Here is a 19,443-nt window from a genome sequence, read left to right as displayed (position 1 = left end):
AGAAAGGGTGAAGGACCCTCCTCTCTTCCTGTCATATCATGGCCTGTCTTGGAGGATCTGGTACTCGGCGAGTTCTTCCATGTCACTTGGACACAATATTAGTACTCTCCCAAGTCCCCGGGTTGAAGGCTGACTGTCCAGATGAACCTGCCCCATCCTGGGAGCCAGCTGTGCCATCACCTGGTCAGTAGCTATAGCCGGAGCACAAGACCTGGGTCCAGCATGCAGACTGACCTAATAGGGTATTTACACTTGGAGATGGAGCCCTTTGAGAGCTAGATAAGGTCGTGAGGGCTAAAGCAGCAGATGTCAGTGACATAGTGATTCAGCACAGAGGCCAACATCCTGGGCCACTGCAAAAACAATCCCATCTTCCTAAGGCTCTGAATGATGGCACACGTATCTACCAAGGCAGCACAGGAACCTTGCGAAGAATCACTAGTGAGACGGAAGAGGACGAGCTCCACTGAGAGCAGTGGATGCCAGCCTCAGCACGGCATCTCACAGTGGAAAGCCAAAGGACCTAGTGCTTATAGAGCGCAGTCAGACTTGACCACAGATGAGAATCCCTTGGAGAAGATGAGAAGCTGCTCCCATCAGACCAGGACACAGGTATTGTCCAGTACCAAGACATCTGCAGGACAATGACAAGAACAATAATGAATGGCCAGTCAACACATCTAAAGGGTACATGCGTGCATGTGTGTATGTGTGTATCATATGTATACAGCTGTGGATATATATGTATGTAGATGTGTGCATTATACACTGGTGCTGTCATACAGGTATGTTTATGTACATTGTGTATATAAACATATAAAAAGATATGCGTATGTATATATCTATATGTGTGTGTGTACAGATACATGTTTGTATACAGGTATATAATATCTGTATGCAGTTGTGTATACTTAGACTCATGTACATGTACACCATATGTACAGGTGTGTGTATGAATATACAAGCATACATATATATGAGTGTGTATGTGTACTTATGTGTATACAAGTGTGTATGAATATATATATACAGATATGGATGAATGTATACACAGGATAATGTATGTATATAAAGTGTTTTTGTGTATACAGATGTCTAACAGGTATGTGCAGGTGTAGTATATATGTATATAGACATAGGTGTATAAATATACAGGTACATATATTCATAGGAGTATACACATGAATATACTAGATTATGTATAAGTGTATATTTATAAAAATATGTATATATAGGCATGTATGCATGTGTACTCAGATATGTGCATGTGTGTATTTTGTGTACACAGGCCCGTATGTGTGTGCTCTATGTACATGTACATGGTTTGTATACATCAATGTATGCAAGTGTACTAAGGCTATGTGTGTATAATTTCAAATAATCTAATACATTTAAGGCCATATTCTCCCCATTCCATGAAGTGTCTAGAAAGAAAAGTGAGCCTATAGCTTGGATTGGGCTTAAATTACACTTTGCCCCTCTGAGCTCATCCTTGGAAGGGTTCCAGATAAGATACAGGAAGCCCAGTGAAGTCTGAGCTTCAGTGAGTGCTGAGTACTGCCCAGGCATGTCTCATTAAAACCTGTCAGTGTTCACCTGAAGGTCAAAGGCCACTGGGCTGTATTTTACTTACTGAATCTGGCACCCTAGACCCATAGCAGCCATGTGGGGTGGAGAATTAGGTGGGAGACAGAGTTAGCACTGTCTTACTGAAGGGGAGAGAAAGCACCATGAGTGAGGAACCCAGGAAGGCGCATTTCTGTAGCTCGGCAACAGCCTAAGAATGCTATTGCAGCGGCGTCTCTGGCTGACCTTCCTCAACAACCTTTGCTCAGCCTGCTCACCACGGAGCTTCCCAGCCCACCAGGCCCAGCAGCGTCCCCTGCTTTAGGCTACCACCAAGAACCTGAGACAAAGCCCAGTAGACCCAGGGCTCCAGAGAAAGTCAAAGAGTTCTTGCCTCTTCTCTACTCCCTGGAGGCACCCTACACTGCCCCCATGTCTCCAGAAACAGGGAAGGGCTAACACTCTCCTGTCTGTGAACTAGTTATCTATAATCTCATCTTCTCACGGGGCAGGGCCAGCACTTCTTTGGGCACTGCTGAAGTTGTATATGCTCAAGTGGTCTAACATCAAGCAAGTCCATATGTCACATATGTCAAAAGACACATCAGATGTTTCATTATACAGAAGCTCCTGTGCCACCGCAGACATGACACAAGGAGAAGGTGCTTTGGTTACAGCCTTTGGGAGGCAAAAGCTAGAAGCTTGCTCACATCTGGCAATTTTATTTTGACAGTAATCTAGGCCATGTAATATAGTGGATGCTAATAACAACAAAATGTGCAGGCGATCGTTACATTCATCGGGAAAATGTAAATTCTCACTTTCAAGTATACACAAGCATTCCAGATGCAACAGGGGCAAGATCACACACCACATTCTTTGGACTGAGATTCCACTAGGAGGCAGGAGACTATCGAACACCTATCAGCACAATAGGAAATTACGAACTTGTGGGAGCAGGTGGCTACTGCCTGTAAAGAGCTTTAATAACCCAGACTAGGTGGACAGTGAACACACGTGTCATCTTCTTGAGCCCACAACCTCCTGAATAGAGTTAAGTAATGAGAGAGGCAGGAGGGGCAGCACAGGCAGCACTCTATTCCTGCTTTCTGAGGTGCTCTGTGACACACACCTGCTTGAATATGGACAGAACCAACCATGAGACACATGTAGCTGTTAGTCATTTAAGCCCCTTGGCCATGAGCCTTATTCTTCCTGAATAAAAATGCCAAGCCCTGTCCTGACTTCAGATGTTTGTAAAATGAATTCAATAGGACTAAACCTTCCAGGACTCTCTGGTATCCTTTCTGAGCCCGTGACTGTAGTGTCCATTAGCTGTGCTCAGAATTTCCCTCTCACCTTAGCTGTCACCTGGCATCACTGTAGCCAAACGCTGGGCTGCCCAATAAAACGGGCTTTTGTTCCAGTCTCTACTGGGCACACTAGGAACTCATACGTGCTTCTCAAGGCATTTCTCTCTCCTCCTACCTCAGGTACTAGCCAAGGACACTTCTGTCAGCTGCTACCACCAGTCTGGATCACAAAGTAAAGGAAGAGCAGCAGGACAGAGCGCCCGGCCCACCACAAGAAAGGCCGTATGAAGACAAAGCCTGTCTAAGCTACCAAAGTGCAGCCACTCTGATTTCCAAGGCAAAAGCCATGCTCCAGCTTCTATTCATGGTGTGGACTTTGACACTCAGTCCCTTGGAATTTGGTCAACACCTTATCCAGTGTAATTTGAGTTCATGGTCATGCACTCAGAAACTACAGAGGGTCACAGCTAATCTTGGAGAAGCAGACAGCACTGAGTCAGGCAGGAATCAACAGAGGCCACTAGAAGAAGAAAAGCCGATGCTGATACAAAGTCAGGAAGGAGGTGGCAGCAGGTACATGTGGGCACAAGAGGAGAGCCACACGGTGAAGAGAGGCAGGCCTGGAGGACAAGCACCACAAATTGGCCCACATCCCAAGCAAGCACCAGAGTATTCAAAACCCACTGGGCTATCAAGGCTGGTCTGAGGGGCTTGGTCCTTGTCACACACAGTCCTGCACATGGGTCCTGCACAACAACGTCCCAAGACCATTAGTGCTGGTGGCAGCACTTCTGGCAGATGGTAAAGACCTTTACGCCACACTATTACAATCTGGTGGTGATGGCTCTGCAGAGGGGGCCAGAGGTCTGTGTCACAGTTCAGCTGCAGATGCCACCTGCTTCTCCCGACAGAGAAACAAGCAGATCAAAAAATCAAGTGTCTATAAAAGGGGAAAAGCACTGGGTGCTATTTTGAGCCCATCACAAGTGCCATGCCTTGGCCTTTGTTTACAGTGCCCCAGAGCACCTGGCACTATGTGATAGTGTCTCCTAATACCCATGTACTAGCAATCCAAATATCCCAAGTGAAACTCACTTCTCCTGAGGTGGGGAGGTAGCCTCGCAAGGCAGCCTGGCTCCTTTCCTAGCTGCTCCTTCAACACTAGGGCAAAGCAGCATGATTAGGAGGGAATGGGGCCCTTACCAGGAACCACAGCACTGGGGTTGGCTCCAAGCATGTAGCCCCCATGGGGAAAGTAAAGATTACAAACCAGCTCCTCCTGTGAACATAGCTGCACTCATGTGAGAATCTTGAATCCTTACCAATGTCCTGGAAACCAGTGATTTGACTGGGCCTCTACATTTCAGATGCAGCCAGAAACAGACTGTACTTCTCTGGAAGTAATGCTGCCTGGTCTGCTGCAGACTTCTTGAGGAGCAGCCTTTCTCTCTCCACAGGATGGATATGGTGCTAGGCTGTGTCCTGCATTAGGTCTAAAGCTTCCAGAGACCATTCTCCTGGTTATACCTGGTAGTTCCTAGGTGAGTTTATTCACTTTCCACTTTAATTTATAGGATGCATTTGCTGAAAATGCAGACCCCAGAATGGCGCTCTTTAGCAGACTGATAACATCATCTGCTGTATTTATTGAGACCATTCCCAAGGAACAGCCATCACTGATGGCAATGACTGAAACAGTCCCTGGGTGGGTGCTGGTGACTCATTCCCACACTCAGGAGCCTGAGGCAGGAGGATCAGAGACTGAAAATACCTAACTCTACATAGTGAGAGATTCCTAAGAAGGCAAAATTTCCCCCCTTGGTTGCTTTCATTAAATCCATTGTGATGTATTTGTACAGTTTCTCTGTTGGTTCCATTCAGGATCCACTGGCCTCTTGAATCAGAGAGTTTGGCACCACTGTTTCTTCAGATTACTAACCTCCGTCCTCCTTTCCTGTGGGGATTCAAGTTCATGTTCATGGTCTCTGCCATTCTGCATCTCATGTTCAGAACTGTGCTTCGCTGGGGCTTCCCTCTGACCCACCGTCCGGGGCCCTGGCTGCTCTGCTGCCGTCATCCGATGTGCTAAGCCTGCTCCCCCAGCTCTTCACTAGCTTTTGCTTTTTAAGAATCATATTTTATTATCAGTGTGTGTGTGTGTGTGTGTGTGTGTGTGTGTGTGTGTGTGAGAGAGAGAGAGAGAGAGAGAGAGAGAGAGAGAGAGAGAGAGGTCAAAGAGCTCCTCCATGAACCTAGTTCTCTCCTTCCACTTATGTGGGTTCCAGGGATCAAACCCAAGTCACCACACTTGCATGGCTGATCATTTTTCAAATTTCTAATGCAAAATTAAGCAGTCTTCTACTCTCTGAAGATACAGTCATGATTCCTTTTCTTTCTTTCACAGTAAGAATAGTGGTTTTGCTGTGTGTGCATACAGATCAGCAAAGCTCCCACTTAGTGGCCCTGGCTCTTCTATCTCCTTACTCCTGCTACAGAAGCCTTGTGCATGGATCCTCTCTGGCTGTGTACAGGACACTTCAACTGAAAACAGAATATGGTGAGAATTTATGTTTTGAAGGTTTCCTCTACAAAAGATATTGTTTTCCATGTCATAAGCCTTGTGAAGAGAGAACACCAGAACAGAATCTCCAAAAACACAGGTGCCAACAATACCAGAAGCTGTGCTGGGTGATGTGAGGGCCCTGTGACACACAAACATACACACCCTGGTGTGTTACTCTTCTGGCTCTCAGGAAGCAGGCAGCATGTCCCAAGACCCCTATCCTGAGTAGGCCAGGGTCCACCTGACACCCCAGAAGGCTGCCAGATTAACAACTCCCTGAGACTACTTGTTCCGGAAGTGGGCACACCCACCAGAGGGCAGTGGCTTTGATGCTGGCTGATCTCACCAGGGCCTGACACAAAGGTCCCTCCCTTAGATCTCTGGCAACACAGTATCCCTTCTCTCAAAAGACCCTGGTTTTCTTTTCTTTCTTTTGTTCTTCTCTCCCCCCGCCCCCCCCCCCGGGCTTTGGAAGCATCCTATGTGCCTGGAGAGCTGTCTTCAGTGGGAACTCGCTATGGTGAAAGTCCTCGATCTCCACCTTCTCTGAAGTCCCACCTCCAATGGCTCAAGCTGACATTCCAACAGGCTTCCACGATGTCTCATCGGCCATCCGCCTGCTCCAGAGACAGTCTTTGCTTCCATTTCAAAGGCTGCTGCCTGCTTCCTCCTCTGTATCCAGGGTAGACATGACCCTCCTTCACCTATGCACCCTCATGTCTACCCGGCACCTTCCTTACGAGGTTCAGTCATGCTCCAGAAGCATTACTCAACATGGGAAATTACTTAAAAGTGTCTCTAGAAAAGTCTTTACTCCTTACAACAAGAAAAAAGGGGATGGCACCCACCTGCAACAGTCGCCGCCCTTCAGGGCCTCTTCCTTCTCAGATGCTGCCTCTCTTCCGACCTCTGCCCATTCCAAGCTCCCTGTCTCTGCTCGGCAGTTGCCCTTTTTTGCACCACCCACTTGGAACAGCACATAAACCCCTCATTGTCAGCAGGTCCACAACCACATTCCCTCTCCACGTTAATGCTTTCTCAAACAAACACGGTCCGTCTACTCCCTAGCACTGCAGAAATCAGGCAAGAGGTTAGGGGCTTTTTTCTACACAGAATATCCTGCCATTGATGAAGGCTTTGTGAGTCCACTGGAACTGCTGGAGCTGCCGCCCTGAAGCTTCTCCAGATACTGGTGGGGGCAGGATAAGGAGGCTGCCAGCCAGAGATGAAGGCCCTGAGAACTAGACATTTCCTGCTTGCACAGTCCAGCATCCTTACAATGAGGCAGCTACACAGATTTCCAGAGCTTTTGTCAAGAGAAGACAAGCAAGCAGGTTGCGGCCTGCCCTGGGACACTAGACTCCATCCTGTGCTGTCAAGAGTGACCCTCACGTGGAGATAGGGGTTTTACCCAGATCACAGACATGGGCAGCTCTGCAGTAGTCGCTGCCGCTCTTCTGCACAATCACAGTGTAAATCTGCAGTGTGCCTCCTGAACCACAGCACAAGAAAAAAATCAATTCAAGCATTTCCCCAACTGCAGCGCTGGAGCAAGCCAGCCCTGGCCACAACTTAAGGCTCATGGAAAATATAAAATAGACCTTCTAAGGGGCACAGGAGGGAAAGAAGAACCTGCTAGAACAGTGTAACTCGTAGCTCCGGCAAATAGTATTTCAAAGAACTAAATGAGGCCGGGGACACTTGTGAAATCGCTAGTAGGAAAAACCTACAACCAGAGCCAAGCAAGAGCGCAACGTGAGCGCGGAATAAATGCACAGGGTGCACTGACAGGAGAAGAGCGGCACTTTGGAGAGAGCTTGAAAAGCAGCTAAACACACTGAATCCAATACAGCATCCCTAGAAGTGCGTGAGACTTCATAATATGGAAATGAGGCAATAACCATCAGACGTAGCGCCGACTCCCAGACTCAATCAAGGAATGCAGTGCAGTTTCAAAGTTTTTGGCTCTGGTTTATAATGTCACTCAGTCATTTCCCAAACCAAGTGTCTTCCTATGAAGAGGGCTATGACAGTTTTCTCCTGCCATGGGAGTGGCCAGGGGAAGGCTGGGAAGAAGCGCGCGCACACAGAAGGTGCGCAGTGAGGACTCCATCTCAGTAGAGTTCTCTGCACCCTCGGTCAGGTGACTTGTCCGACTCAGCTGGGACTCTGGGAAGCGGAGAGAGCCTTCTACAGCTCATGGCTGACAGGCTGCTGTCACATACATACACAGGTCTGGTTCTGCTTGGCGTCACTTTGTTAATGCTCTGCTCATTAATTTAACAAACTATCAGGAGGCCCTGCCTGGAATGGGCAAGCATTATCTCTCAGGTTCATTTAATTAAACTGTGCTGCTGCAGTATGACATTCAGCACATCGTAGGGGGAATTATTTTAAGGACGAAGGTAAAAAGTATTTCAAAGGCCTCACTTAAACATGAAAGCATAATCTAAAATTGCCCGAGCACACACTATAATTTTTCTATAATATTGAAGATATTCTTTCTGGACTTGGTAATTAATTGGATTCCATGGAGAAATTATTCTATCCTCCTTGATAGCAAATGATACACCAGGCAGGGGAGGCGAGGCAAAGGACAGTCATCAGCAACCGCCCTGCCGCCCAGAGGAGAAGCTGCAGCTGACCCAGGAGGGAAGCTGGCTGCCAAGAGCACTACGGCTCCTTCCCCTCGGAGGCCTGACTAGAGCACAGAATGGGAGGGCAGGACAGCACCTTCTCTGCTAAGGATGCACTTAGCTGAGAGCTAGCTGACCCAGGTACCCTGGACAGATGAGGGAAGGATGGTGGTGTCTGGCTGGGCTGGGGAGCAAGGCCACCTCGCTAACCTCCCTCTAGCACTCTCGATGCCGCGGGGAGGCCTGGCTGTGCTGGACGCTGGCTTACCGTCAATCCGGCTCACAAGCTCTTCCAGCATCTTTACTTTCATCTGAATCCCTGGTTGGGCAAAGGTGTAGTTGTCCTAAGGGGAAAAAATAACAACATATATTAAACACACATAAAATAAAGCAACGTTGAGACTTTAAATTCAAGTGCCCAGAACCCACATAAAAGCCAAGCCGCTGTGGGGGCCACCTGTAATGCCAGCACTTGGGAGGAGCAGGCAGGGCATCCCCAGATCATGCTAGCTAGACTAGCCACAACAGGTGAGCTCTGGGTTCAACCAAGAGACTGTACCTCCAAGTAAACTGGAGTGTGACTGAGGGAGGCAAGTGACATCAACTCCAGGCCCACACAAATACCACTGCACACATCCTCACACACGGGTGGCCATACATAAAGACATGGCACACATGAGCGCCACCCACTCCAATAACCCAGATACTCCAAAGAGGAAAAAGCAGTGAAAAACAGTTTATAATGCAAAACCATTTTAAAAATAAACCAATTACACACTGCTAGGTTGCCTCACGAGAAACAGGTACAGGGCCACACTCTGCATAACACCAACAGAGCACAGCACCGCCAGGCCTCACTCCCATCTGATGTTGGAGGATGCACACAGCTCCCAGGAATGCTTCATGGAACATTTCTATTTGTTAATGTTGGATATTTACATTTAAATTGAACAAACCAGCACCCATGTGTCCGGCTCATTGAGCAGAACCAGCGGCTGGAATGACCACCTCGCTGGGCACCTGGACAGCCAGCACCCGGCCCACCAGGGAGCCAATGAGAAAAGGCAAATGTGCTGACAGTGCAGCACTGAAGTGCTAAGAATGCAGTCACCTCGTGAGAAGTGACATGTGACTGCTCTCAGTGATGTGGGTGGGGCTCATGCAGATTGGAGGCAGGAGAGGAGGGGCAGATTTGGGGAGGGAGCTTTTGTGACGGGGGACCTGGAATAGAAGCATAGCTAATACTTAGGAGCTACATGACATCTACAGTGTGTGGTCTCTCTGGTTATGGGTCTCATCATCTGTGAGATGAGAATTAGCATCCCACCTTCTAAGACTGTTCTGAGACTCAGACAGGACAGAAGCCAGTAGCAGAAGGTAAGGCTTTCAGATGCAATGTGGGCAAGGCAAATGCAGCCCTCAAACCTAAGAGAACACTCAGAAGTAGCATGGAGCACTGGGGAGAGGACAGGGAAGAATGCCCACTCCCTCTCAGCCAACAGGGAGCAGGTTCTGCAGCTTCACAGATGGTGGGGCACCCAGTCTGCCTGCACCCAAGAGCAGCAAGTGTCTGCAGTCAGCAGGCAACAGAGCAGAGTCAGAAGCATCAGCCCTTGATGCCCTTCAGAGCATGCCAATAGCACTCAGGGAACCTCAGCGCCTGATAGATGAATGTCCAGGAAGATAGAAAAGGATTAAGGACAAATGCTGGCTAGCAGAAGTCCTCAAGGCCAAGCTGCCACTGGGGCTCAGTATTAACAAAGCCTACAGATAGGTGTCTATCTGCAGCAGGAAGAGCAAGGCATGCTGGGACATCTCTCTGAGACAAACTGCAGTGAGGGCCTCTATATTTGCAGCTTACTTTTATGCGAGAGTTAGACCAAGAAGAGCTGTGCCTACCAACCTCAAGAGGGCCAGGCAAGGCTAGGCCTGCCATTCCAGAGACTTAAGGCAGCAGCAAAGACAGGAACTGGGAACATGGTGGGACCTGCCAAGGGCCTTAGGATGGATTCCTAAGATTTGGAAGGCCAGATCTCTGACAGGCTTGTGCATGCTCATAGAAATGAGCTCTCAGAAGGAGCAGCTATTGGGCTCAGTCTCATGCTTAGAACTTCAGGCCCCAAGGAGCTGTATCCATCCCAGAGAGCCAAGCATCCTAATAGCTGAGATGGAGCAGAAACCACAATCAGAACTAACTGGGTTCTAACATACCTGACCTAGACTCCAGAGAATCAAATAACCGTATTAAAAATAGGGTACAGAGCTAAACAAAGAATTCTTAACTGAGGAATATAGAATGGTGGAGAAGCACCTAAAGAAAGGTTCAACATCCTTAGTCATCAGAGAAATGCAAATCAAAGCAACCCTGAGATTCCACCTCACACCAGTCACAATGACTAAGATCAAAAACTCCGATGACAGCAGATGCTAGTGAGGATGTGGAGAAAGAGGAACACTCCTCCATTGTCAGTGGGATTGCAGACTGGTACAACCACTCTGGATATCAGTCTGTTGGTTCCTCAGAAAACCGAACATAGTACTACCTGTCGACCCAGATATACCACCCCTGGGCATATACCCTGATAGTGTTCCAACATACAACAAAGACACGTGCTCTACTATGTTCATAGCAGCCTTATTTATAATAGCCAGAAGCTAGAAAGAACCCAGATGCCCTTCAACAGAGGAATGGATACAGAAAATGTGGTACATCTACACAATGGAGTACTACTCAGCTATCAAAAACAATGACTTCATGAAATTCATAGGCAAATGGATGGAACTAGAAAAATATCATCCTGAGTGAGGTATACCCAATCATATAAAAAAATACACATGGCATGCACTCACTGATAAGTGGATATTAGCCTAAAGGCTAGAATTACCCAAAATACAATCCACAGACCACATGAAGCTCAAGAAGGACAACCAAAGTGCAGATGCTTCAGTCCTTCTTAAAAGGGGGAAGAAAAATATTCATAGGAGGAGGCATAGAGACAAAGTATGGAACAGAAACTAAAGGAATGGCCATTCGGAGCCTGCTCACCTGGGGATCCAGCATACACACACACACACACACACACACACACACACACAAACACAGCCACCAAACCCAGACACTATCACTGATGCCAAAAAGTGCATGCTGACAGGAGCCTGATATAGCTGTCTCCTGAGAGGCTCAGCCAGAGCATGACAAATACAGAGGTGAAAGCTAGCAGCCAACCATCGAACCGAGAATGGAGTCCCCATTGGAGGAGTTAGAGGAAGGACTGAAAGAGTTGAAGGGGCTTGCAACCCCATAAAAACAACAACACCAACCAACCAGAGCTCCCAGGGACTAAACCACCATCCAAAGACTACACATGGACAGACCCATGGCTTCAGCTGTATATGTAGCAGAGGATGGCCTTGTTGGGCATCAATGGGAGGAAAAACCCTAGGTTCTGCCGAGGCTGGACCCCCCAGTATAGGGGAATGTCAGGGCAGGGAGGCAGGAAGGGGTGGGTGATTGTGGGGGAGGGGTTAACATTTGAAATGTAAATAAAAATATCCAAAAGAAAAGAAAAGAAAAAAGAAAATTTGGTTCTAGCCTACAGCTCTTCAGAGTCATTGTCTTTGGACCTGAGCTTGCCGAGTATGACTTGAGAGACTTGATGTCTCCTAGGAGGCTAGCAGGAGGTTACTGCTCCAGTCTGTGCGTACATGTTTGCGTGGAGGAATTTATGAACAGTCCCAACAGACAGATGAGAGATGACCTAAGGGTGGTTTTTCAGCCTCTGGGTCAGGAAGCCTTACTGACCAATTACTATGTTCTAGTCTGACAATCTGCCCTGCACAGCTGACTAGGGCTACCCCAATTACAGCTGAAGAAACTAGGGGTGGCATATCCCCTAACTTCCACCCTCACCTCGGGTATGCTTCACATGGTGAGAGCTCCACCCCCACCCAGGAGACTAACCACTGCTCTATGGGAGACAGAGGCCTGTGGGCTCTACGGCTTGCCCAGCCCTGGCTTATCAACACTGGCTGGAGACGGAGTGCATTTAGCCAGCCACGTGGCTTCCACATTAGAAAGCCACTGTGCACAGGAGTGACAGCCACTGTGCACAGGAGTGACAGCCACTGTGCAGCAGGAGTGGCAGCCACTGTGCACAGGAGTGACAGCCACTGTGCACAGGAGTGGCAGCCACTGTGCAGCAGGAGTGGCAGCCACTGTGCACAGGAGTGACAGCCACTGTGCAGCAGGAGTGGCAGCCACTGTGCAGCAGGAGTGACAGCCACTGTGCACAGGAGTGGCAGCCACTGTGCAGCAGGAGTGGCAGCCACTGTGCAGCAGGAGTGGCAGCCACTGTGCACAGGAGTGGCAGCCACTGTGCACAGGAGTGACAGCCACTGTGCACAGGAGTGGCAGCCACTGTGCACAGGAGTGACAGCCACTGTGCAGCAGGAGTGACAGCCACTGTGCACAGGAGTGACAGCCACTGTGCACAGGAGTGGCAGCCACTGTGCAGCAGGAGTGGCAGCCACTGTGCACAGGAGTGGCAGCCACTGTGCAGCAGGAGTGACAGCCACTGTGCAGCAGGAGTGACAGCCACTGTGCACAGGAGTGGCAGCCACTGTGCACAGGAGTGACAGCCACTGTGCACAGGAGTGGCAGCCACTGTGCACAGGAGTGACAGCCACTGTGCACAGGAGTGACAGCCACTGTGCAGCAGGAGTGGCAGCCACTGTGCACAGGAGTGACAGCCACTGTGCACAGGAGTGACAGCCACTGTGCACAGGAGTGACAGCCACTGTGCAGCAGGAGTGACAGCCACTGTGCACAGGAGTGGCAGCCACTGTGCAGCAGGAGTGACAGCCACTGTGCACAGGAGTGGCAGCCACTGTGCAGCAGGAGTGACAGCCACTGTGCAGCAGGAGTGACAGCCACTGTGCACAGGAGTGGCAGCCACTGTGCACAGGAGTGACAGCCACTGTGCACAGGAGTGGCAGCCACTGTGCACAGGAGTGACAGCCACTGTGCACAGGAGTGACAGCCACTGTGCAGCAGGAGTGGCAGCCACTGTGCACAGGAGTGACAGCCACTGTGCACAGGAGTGACAGCCACTGTGCACAGGAGTGACAGCCACTGTGCAGCAGGAGTGACAGCCACTGTGCAGCAGGAGTGGCAGCCACTGTGCACAGGAGTGACAGCCACTGTGCACAGGAGTGACAGCCACTGTGCACAGGAGTGACAGCCACTGTGCAGCAGGAGTGACAGCCACTGTGCACAGGAGTGACAGCCACTGTGCACAGGAGTGACAGCCACTGTGCAGCAGGAGTGACAGCCACTGTGCACAGGAGTGACAGCCACTGTGCAGCAGGAGTGGCAGCCACTGTGCAGCAGGAGTGACAGCCACTGTGCAGCAGGAGTGACAGCCACTGTGCACAGGAGTGGCAGCCACTGTGCAGCAGGAGTGGCAGCCACTGTGCACAGGAGTGACAGCCACTGTGCAGCAGGAGTGACAGCCACTGTGCACAGGAGTGGCAGCCACTGTGCAGCAGGAGTGGCAGCCACTGTGCAGCAGGAGTGGCAGCCACTGTGCAGCAGGAGTGACAGCCACTGTGCACAGGAGTGGCAGCCACTGTGCAGCAGGAGTGACAGCCACTGTGCACAGGAGTGACAGCCACTGTGCACAGGAGTGGCAGCCACTGTGCAGCAGGAGTGGCAGCCACTGTGCAGCAGGAGTGGCAGCCACTGTGCACAGGAGTGGCAGCCACTGTGCACAGGAGTGACAGCCACTGTGCAGCAGGAGTGGCAGCCACTGTGCACAGGAGTGGCAGCCACTGTGCACAGGAGTGGCAGCCACTGTGCACAGGAGTGGCAGCCACTGTGCACAGGAGTGACAGCCACTGTGCACAGGAGTGGCAGCCACTGTGCACAGGAGTGGCAGCCACTGTGCAGCAGGAGTGGCAGCCACTGTGCACAGGAGTGACAGCCACTGTGCACAGGAGTGACAGCCACTGTGCACAGGAGTGGCAGCCACTGTGCAGCAGGAGTGGCAGCCACTGTGCACAGGAGTGGCAGCCACTGTGCACAGGAGTGACAGCCACTGTGCACAGGAGTGGCAGCCACTGTGCAGCAGGAGTGACAGCCACTGTGCAGCAGGAGTGGCAGCCACTGTGCACAGGAGTGACAGCCACTGTGCACAGGAGTGGCAGCCACTGTGCACAGGAGTGACAGCCACTGTGCACAGGAGTGGCAGCCACTGTGCACAGGAGTGGCAGCCACTGTGCAGCAGGAGTGGCAGCCACTGTGCACAGGAGTGACAGCCACTGTGCACAGGAGTGACAGCCACTGTGCACAGGAGTGGCAGCCACTGTGCACAGGAGTGACAGCCACTGTGCACAGGAGTGGCAGCCACTGTGCACAGGAGTGGCAGCCACTGTGCAGCAGGAGTGGCAGCCACTGTGCACAGGAGTGACAGCCACTGTGCACAGGAGTGACAGCCACTGTGCACAGGAGTGGCAGCCACTGTGCAGCAGGAGTGGCAGCCACTGTGCACAGGAGTGGCAGCCACTGTGCACAGGAGTGACAGCCACTGTGCACAGGAGTGGCAGCCACTGTGCAGCAGGAGTGACAGCCACTGTGCAGCAGGAGTGGCAGCCACTGTGCACAGGAGTGACAGCCACTGTGCACAGGAGTGGCAGCCACTGTGCACAGGAGTGGCAGCCACTGTGCAGCAGGAGTGACAGCCACTGTGCAGCAGGAGTGGCAGCCACTGTGCACAGGAGTGACAGCCACTGTGCACAGGAGTGACAGCCACTGTGCACAGGAGTGACAGCCACTGTGCACAGGAGTGGCAGCCACTGTGCACAGGAGTGACAGCCACTGTGCACAGGAGTGGCAGCCACTGTGCACAGGAGTGACAGCCACTGTGCACAGGAGTGACAGCCACTGTGCAGCAGGAGTGGCAGCCACTGTGCACAGGAGTGACAGCCACTGTGCACAGGAGTGACAGCCACTGTGCACAGGAGTGACAGCCACTGTGCAGCAGGAGTGACAGCCACTGTGCACAGGAGTGACAGCCACTGTGCACAGGAGTGGCAGCCTCCTTTGCTTCCATCTGCCGCTGCCTTGTTTTATTTCTCAGTTTGTTCAAAGCTCAGAAAGGGAAGCTGATTTTTCAGAATCCAAACACTGAGGCAAGAACGATACCATTCTATAAGAGGAAAGAGGAGAAAGAGGGAGGGGTTCTATTTTGCAAAGGCCTTCAAGGCTAATGAGAAGGCCTTGGCATTCCAGAGACAGGAGAGAAAAGCAGCAGCATTCTGACTGGTCCAATACTGGACAGGAGAGAAAAGCCCACCTTAATGGAGGTCAGGGCGGTCCAGCTGGGGGTGGCCCCATTCTATGTCTAGGTTGGCTCTATGGCTTGAAATCTGTCAAGTCCAGATTCCACAGAGCTCTAGTAGCAGCTCTAAAGGCTACACAGAGTGCTCCAAGATGGCAGCCCTAAAGCTGAGGGCTGCAGAGCTGGGCTGCAGAGCTGGGCTGCAGAACTGGCTCAGAGAAGGAACAGCCTGTTGTATGTCCTGCTGACTACCAGCCTACACTAACAAAGACAGACACACCAGGCCAGGACTTGTCTTTAGGGCCACCCTGTTGAATTAATTATCACTCAACAGCCTGCTCTCGCGCGCTCTCTTTCTCTCTCTCTCTCTCTCTCTCTCTCTCTCTCTCTCTCTCTCTCTCTCTGTCTCAAAGATCTGGCATGGGACATGCCACACTTAGAAATTACCTGCTGTGCCAATCTAGGGACAAAACATGTAGATGCCACACAGCACAGCACAGAAGGGAAGACCACAGTGAGTGCTGGCCCTGGGGTATAGTATAGGGCCTGGCTGGGAACACCACTGTGAGGATGTGAGACCTAGGCTGCATGAGATAAGGTTCTAAGTAGAGCTATAGGTGGTGAGCAGGGCACAGAGGGTCCCCAAGGTCCTTAGGGAGCATGGCATATTCAGGAAAGGAGAAGTGTGGAGCAAGGCAAGAGACGGGAGGAGGCCATTCTGAAGGAGTTACAAGCAGAAGGTGAGAAAGCACAGCTACCCAATGACGTCAGCCAGGGGAAAGGGCAGCTGTCCACTGTCATGGCTACAAGATTTGAATTGTGGTAAGATCCCTGACTGTGCTATGTAGAAATAACAGAGTGGGACCACAGAGGGTGAGGGCTATCAGCTACAAGACAAGAGCCATAATGGAGACAAAATGATGACAGAGCTTCCCACCGAGGACGCAGTCAACCCAAACTGTCCCAACTGCTTCCCACTGACCTGGTCTGACTGGGTTTTTGAAGTTGAATGCAGGATTTTACATTTATTCCCATTAGCGTGCTCACTTGATTGGTTCTGGGTTGGTATTCCAAGCAGCTGAACTCATTCTGAATCGTGATTATGTCATCCATCACATTAGCTGTCCCTCCAAGCTTAGACGCACTGGTTAAAGCGATACCCCTGAATGTCTCCATTACAGCCTCTGAGAAGAGGCGGGAAGGACAAGGACAAGGACGGGGTTGTGGCAAGCCTCTCAGAGTACAGTCAGCACAGACCAGCCACTGAAAACACATGGTGCCTTGCCTAACTCCTTGTTGCCCATCTGCTAGCTCAACTTCCTCCTGCTTCTCACCTATCAAAGACAGGCAGTATGACCCCTCACAAGGGCGTAGGGTGAGCAATTGTATCCAGTGGGACCTACACAGCCCCTACCCCAAGTACATTCCCAACCTTGCTGTCCCCAGCTTGCTGATCACAGGACAGTGTCTAACACTGAGGGAGGGGTTCTGGGAGACACCGCAGGGCCGCAGCGCTCTTCAATCAGCCACGGAAGAAACATGCCCAGGCTCATTTTCAGACAAGGGTCAAGCAGCAGCACAGCAACAACACTGAGGGCAGGATCCAGTCAGACAGTGCAGAGAGGTCAGAACAGAGCCGCTGCTGGATAGAGGACAAAGTAACAAGATGAGCAAAGTCAGTGTGGAGAGCACACCCTGCCAACCATGTGACATTCTGGAAAAGACAAAACCATAGGAGACCAGGTTCCGGTAGAAGGCGAGGTGGATGAACAGGAGGCACCTGTGTGTCTACTAAGGACTAATGGACAGCACATGTTGTTAGGCATCTGCCAGACCCATAGTCTACAACATTAATTAAACTATGAGTTTCAGTTGTCATGACTCACTGACAGTGCCCTGTCAGTCACAAGTGTGTTACGTTCTTCAGAACAGAGCAAGTGTGGCTGAGGGGAGGGAGATTACATAGGAACGGTCCAGGGTTATGATTTATCTGAAGCGGCTCTAAACAGCTATTAAAAGGAAGTTTGAAAAGGAAGCAAAATAAGATTTTATCACTAGATGCCAGGCAGTGGTGCCACACACCTTTATTCCTGGCACTTGGGAGGCAGAATCAGGTAGATATATGGTTCAAGGCAACCAGAGCTATATACTGAGACCCTGCCGAAAGAAAGAAAGAAAGAAAGAAAGAAAGAAAGAAAGAAAGAAAGAAAGAAAGAAAGAAAGAAAGAAAGAAAGAAAGAAAGAAAGAGAGAGAGAGGAAGGAAGGAAAGAGGGAAGGACAGAGGGAGGGAGGGAGAGAGGGAGGGAGGGAGGGAGGGAGGGAGAGTAAAGGAAAGAAAGAAAAAAGGCAAGAGGACAAGCACTTTCAATAACACATACACAGTCCAGAGAGAGGAGAGAAGAGGTCCCAATAAAGGAGATGCAAGTGTTTGGTGCCATCAGACAAAAAGGGACTCATGATGGGACCTTGACAAGAAGCAAGCCGCATCACAACAGCAGACCCCTGTGACATACCAATCTGCCAAAACAGCACAGTGGTCCTCGGATGCACAGCTAGCACTAAGATTTGGGTTATGTGGTAAAGTCTAGCATAACCAAAGAACAAGGCACATCAACTACAGCTGGAAGTCTCAAAGGCCTCAGCAATCCAAGGAAGGCCGACAGCACCGGGAGGACGGCAGACTGGGTTAGCACATCAGGCAGTATGACCTGGCAATGACACAAATCTCGCCCACAAAGAAGAACACACATTCTCTCTGCTTGGAGTGTGAACCTGGACTTCCAGAACTTCAGAGAAAGGCAGCTCTCACCCCTCATCAAAGCAGCTTCTTTTCTAAGCAGACAGAAACAATCACAAAAGGATACAACCAGCTAAAGTGTCCAAAACAACTGACTGTGGTGAGCCCAGTCCCACCCATACATCTACAACACAACTCTGCCCCCAAGGCTCAGGGAACACTGCTGAAGCAGATGTTCAAAGATTGCAAGAGCCAGTGGACCAGGAAAGACTTCTACAGGATCGTGTCTTCCACATGACAGCGAAGCTACCCTCCTGAAAGCCTAACATCATGGCTTCCCCAAAGATCAGCATCCTGACTGGCTAACCAATCCCAAGCGGTCAGCTCTAAAAACATATGCATGTAAGCAAAACTAAATGGACTCATACACATATACAACAACAACAACAACAACAACAACAACAATAATAATAATAATAACAATAATAATAATAAATAATAATGAACAAGAGGTCATAAATTTGAAAAGGACTGATGGGGAAACATGTGGGGGGGCCCTAAGGGAGAGGAGAGAGTAAAATAATGTTGACAGAGAGAGAGAGAGATGCATACATATACATATATACATATATATATACACATATACCTACATATATATAAATATATATATTACATATATTTACAGCTATCCACGCATTCGCACACACACATACACACATGGTTCTGGAAATCAATCAGTCAATTGGCTGGTTCATTTTCAAAGGCCCTTGGAGCCAATTTGGAAGAGACGCAGGCAGACATGAGCAGACATCGCAGAGTCTGCTGTGCCTGCTGCTCTAGCTCTCTCTCCTCCCAGCTACTGCTGCCCTCTGTGAAGCAGCTCCTCAAACTAGAAGCATGGAGTAGAGAATTCCTAACAGTCAAACTCTTGGGGTGAATAAGGCTTTGGCACTCACTGGTGACCAAGCATTACGTTCTCTCAGCCTGGATAAACAGATGAACAGTCCACAGTCTACCCTGACTGAAAGAACCCTTGACCCAAAGTACTGTGAACACAAACAGCAAAAGAGAGCAATGTGATGTGTAAAAAAGAATGGACGATAATCTTTGTCAGCTATAAAACATGTATTTCTATCTAGATGTTATCATATATACAGTAGAGAAAAATACCAACAGCAATATACTATGTAAGGTAGTGTTGAAAACCCCCAATTAAGCTGGGTGGTGGTGTGCATGCCTTTAATCACACGAGTTTGGGAGGAACAGGCAGGCAGATCTACAAAGTGATTT

General features: G+C 50.0%; 1 protein-coding gene across 6 annotated transcripts in view; it reads right to left on the bottom strand.

Moving 5' to 3' along the window:
- The window catches only part of Tbc1d22a (TBC1 domain family, member 22a), a 287,645-nt gene that overhangs the window by 125,444 nt on the left and 142,758 nt on the right, over nucleotides 1–19,443 (bottom strand). For all 6 annotated transcript variants that reach the window (XR_015624388.1, XR_015624387.1, XM_087559126.1 and 3 more), the window contains 1 exon segment: nucleotides 8,347–8,422. Coding sequence is in view for 4 of the 6 variants with exons in the window: in XM_087559126.1 (XP_087415252.1) it covers nucleotides 8,347–8,422 (76 nt within the window). In the remaining 2 variants the exon portion in view is untranslated.

The sequence above is a fragment of the Rattus norvegicus genome, chromosome 7 (genome assembly GCF_021556685.1).
Source record: "Rattus norvegicus strain SHRSP/BbbUtx chromosome 7, alternate assembly SHRSP_T2T, whole genome shotgun sequence".
Classification (NCBI taxonomy): Eukaryota; Metazoa; Chordata; class Mammalia; order Rodentia; family Muridae; genus Rattus; species Rattus norvegicus.
This window is presented reverse-complemented; position numbering and strand designations above follow the sequence as displayed.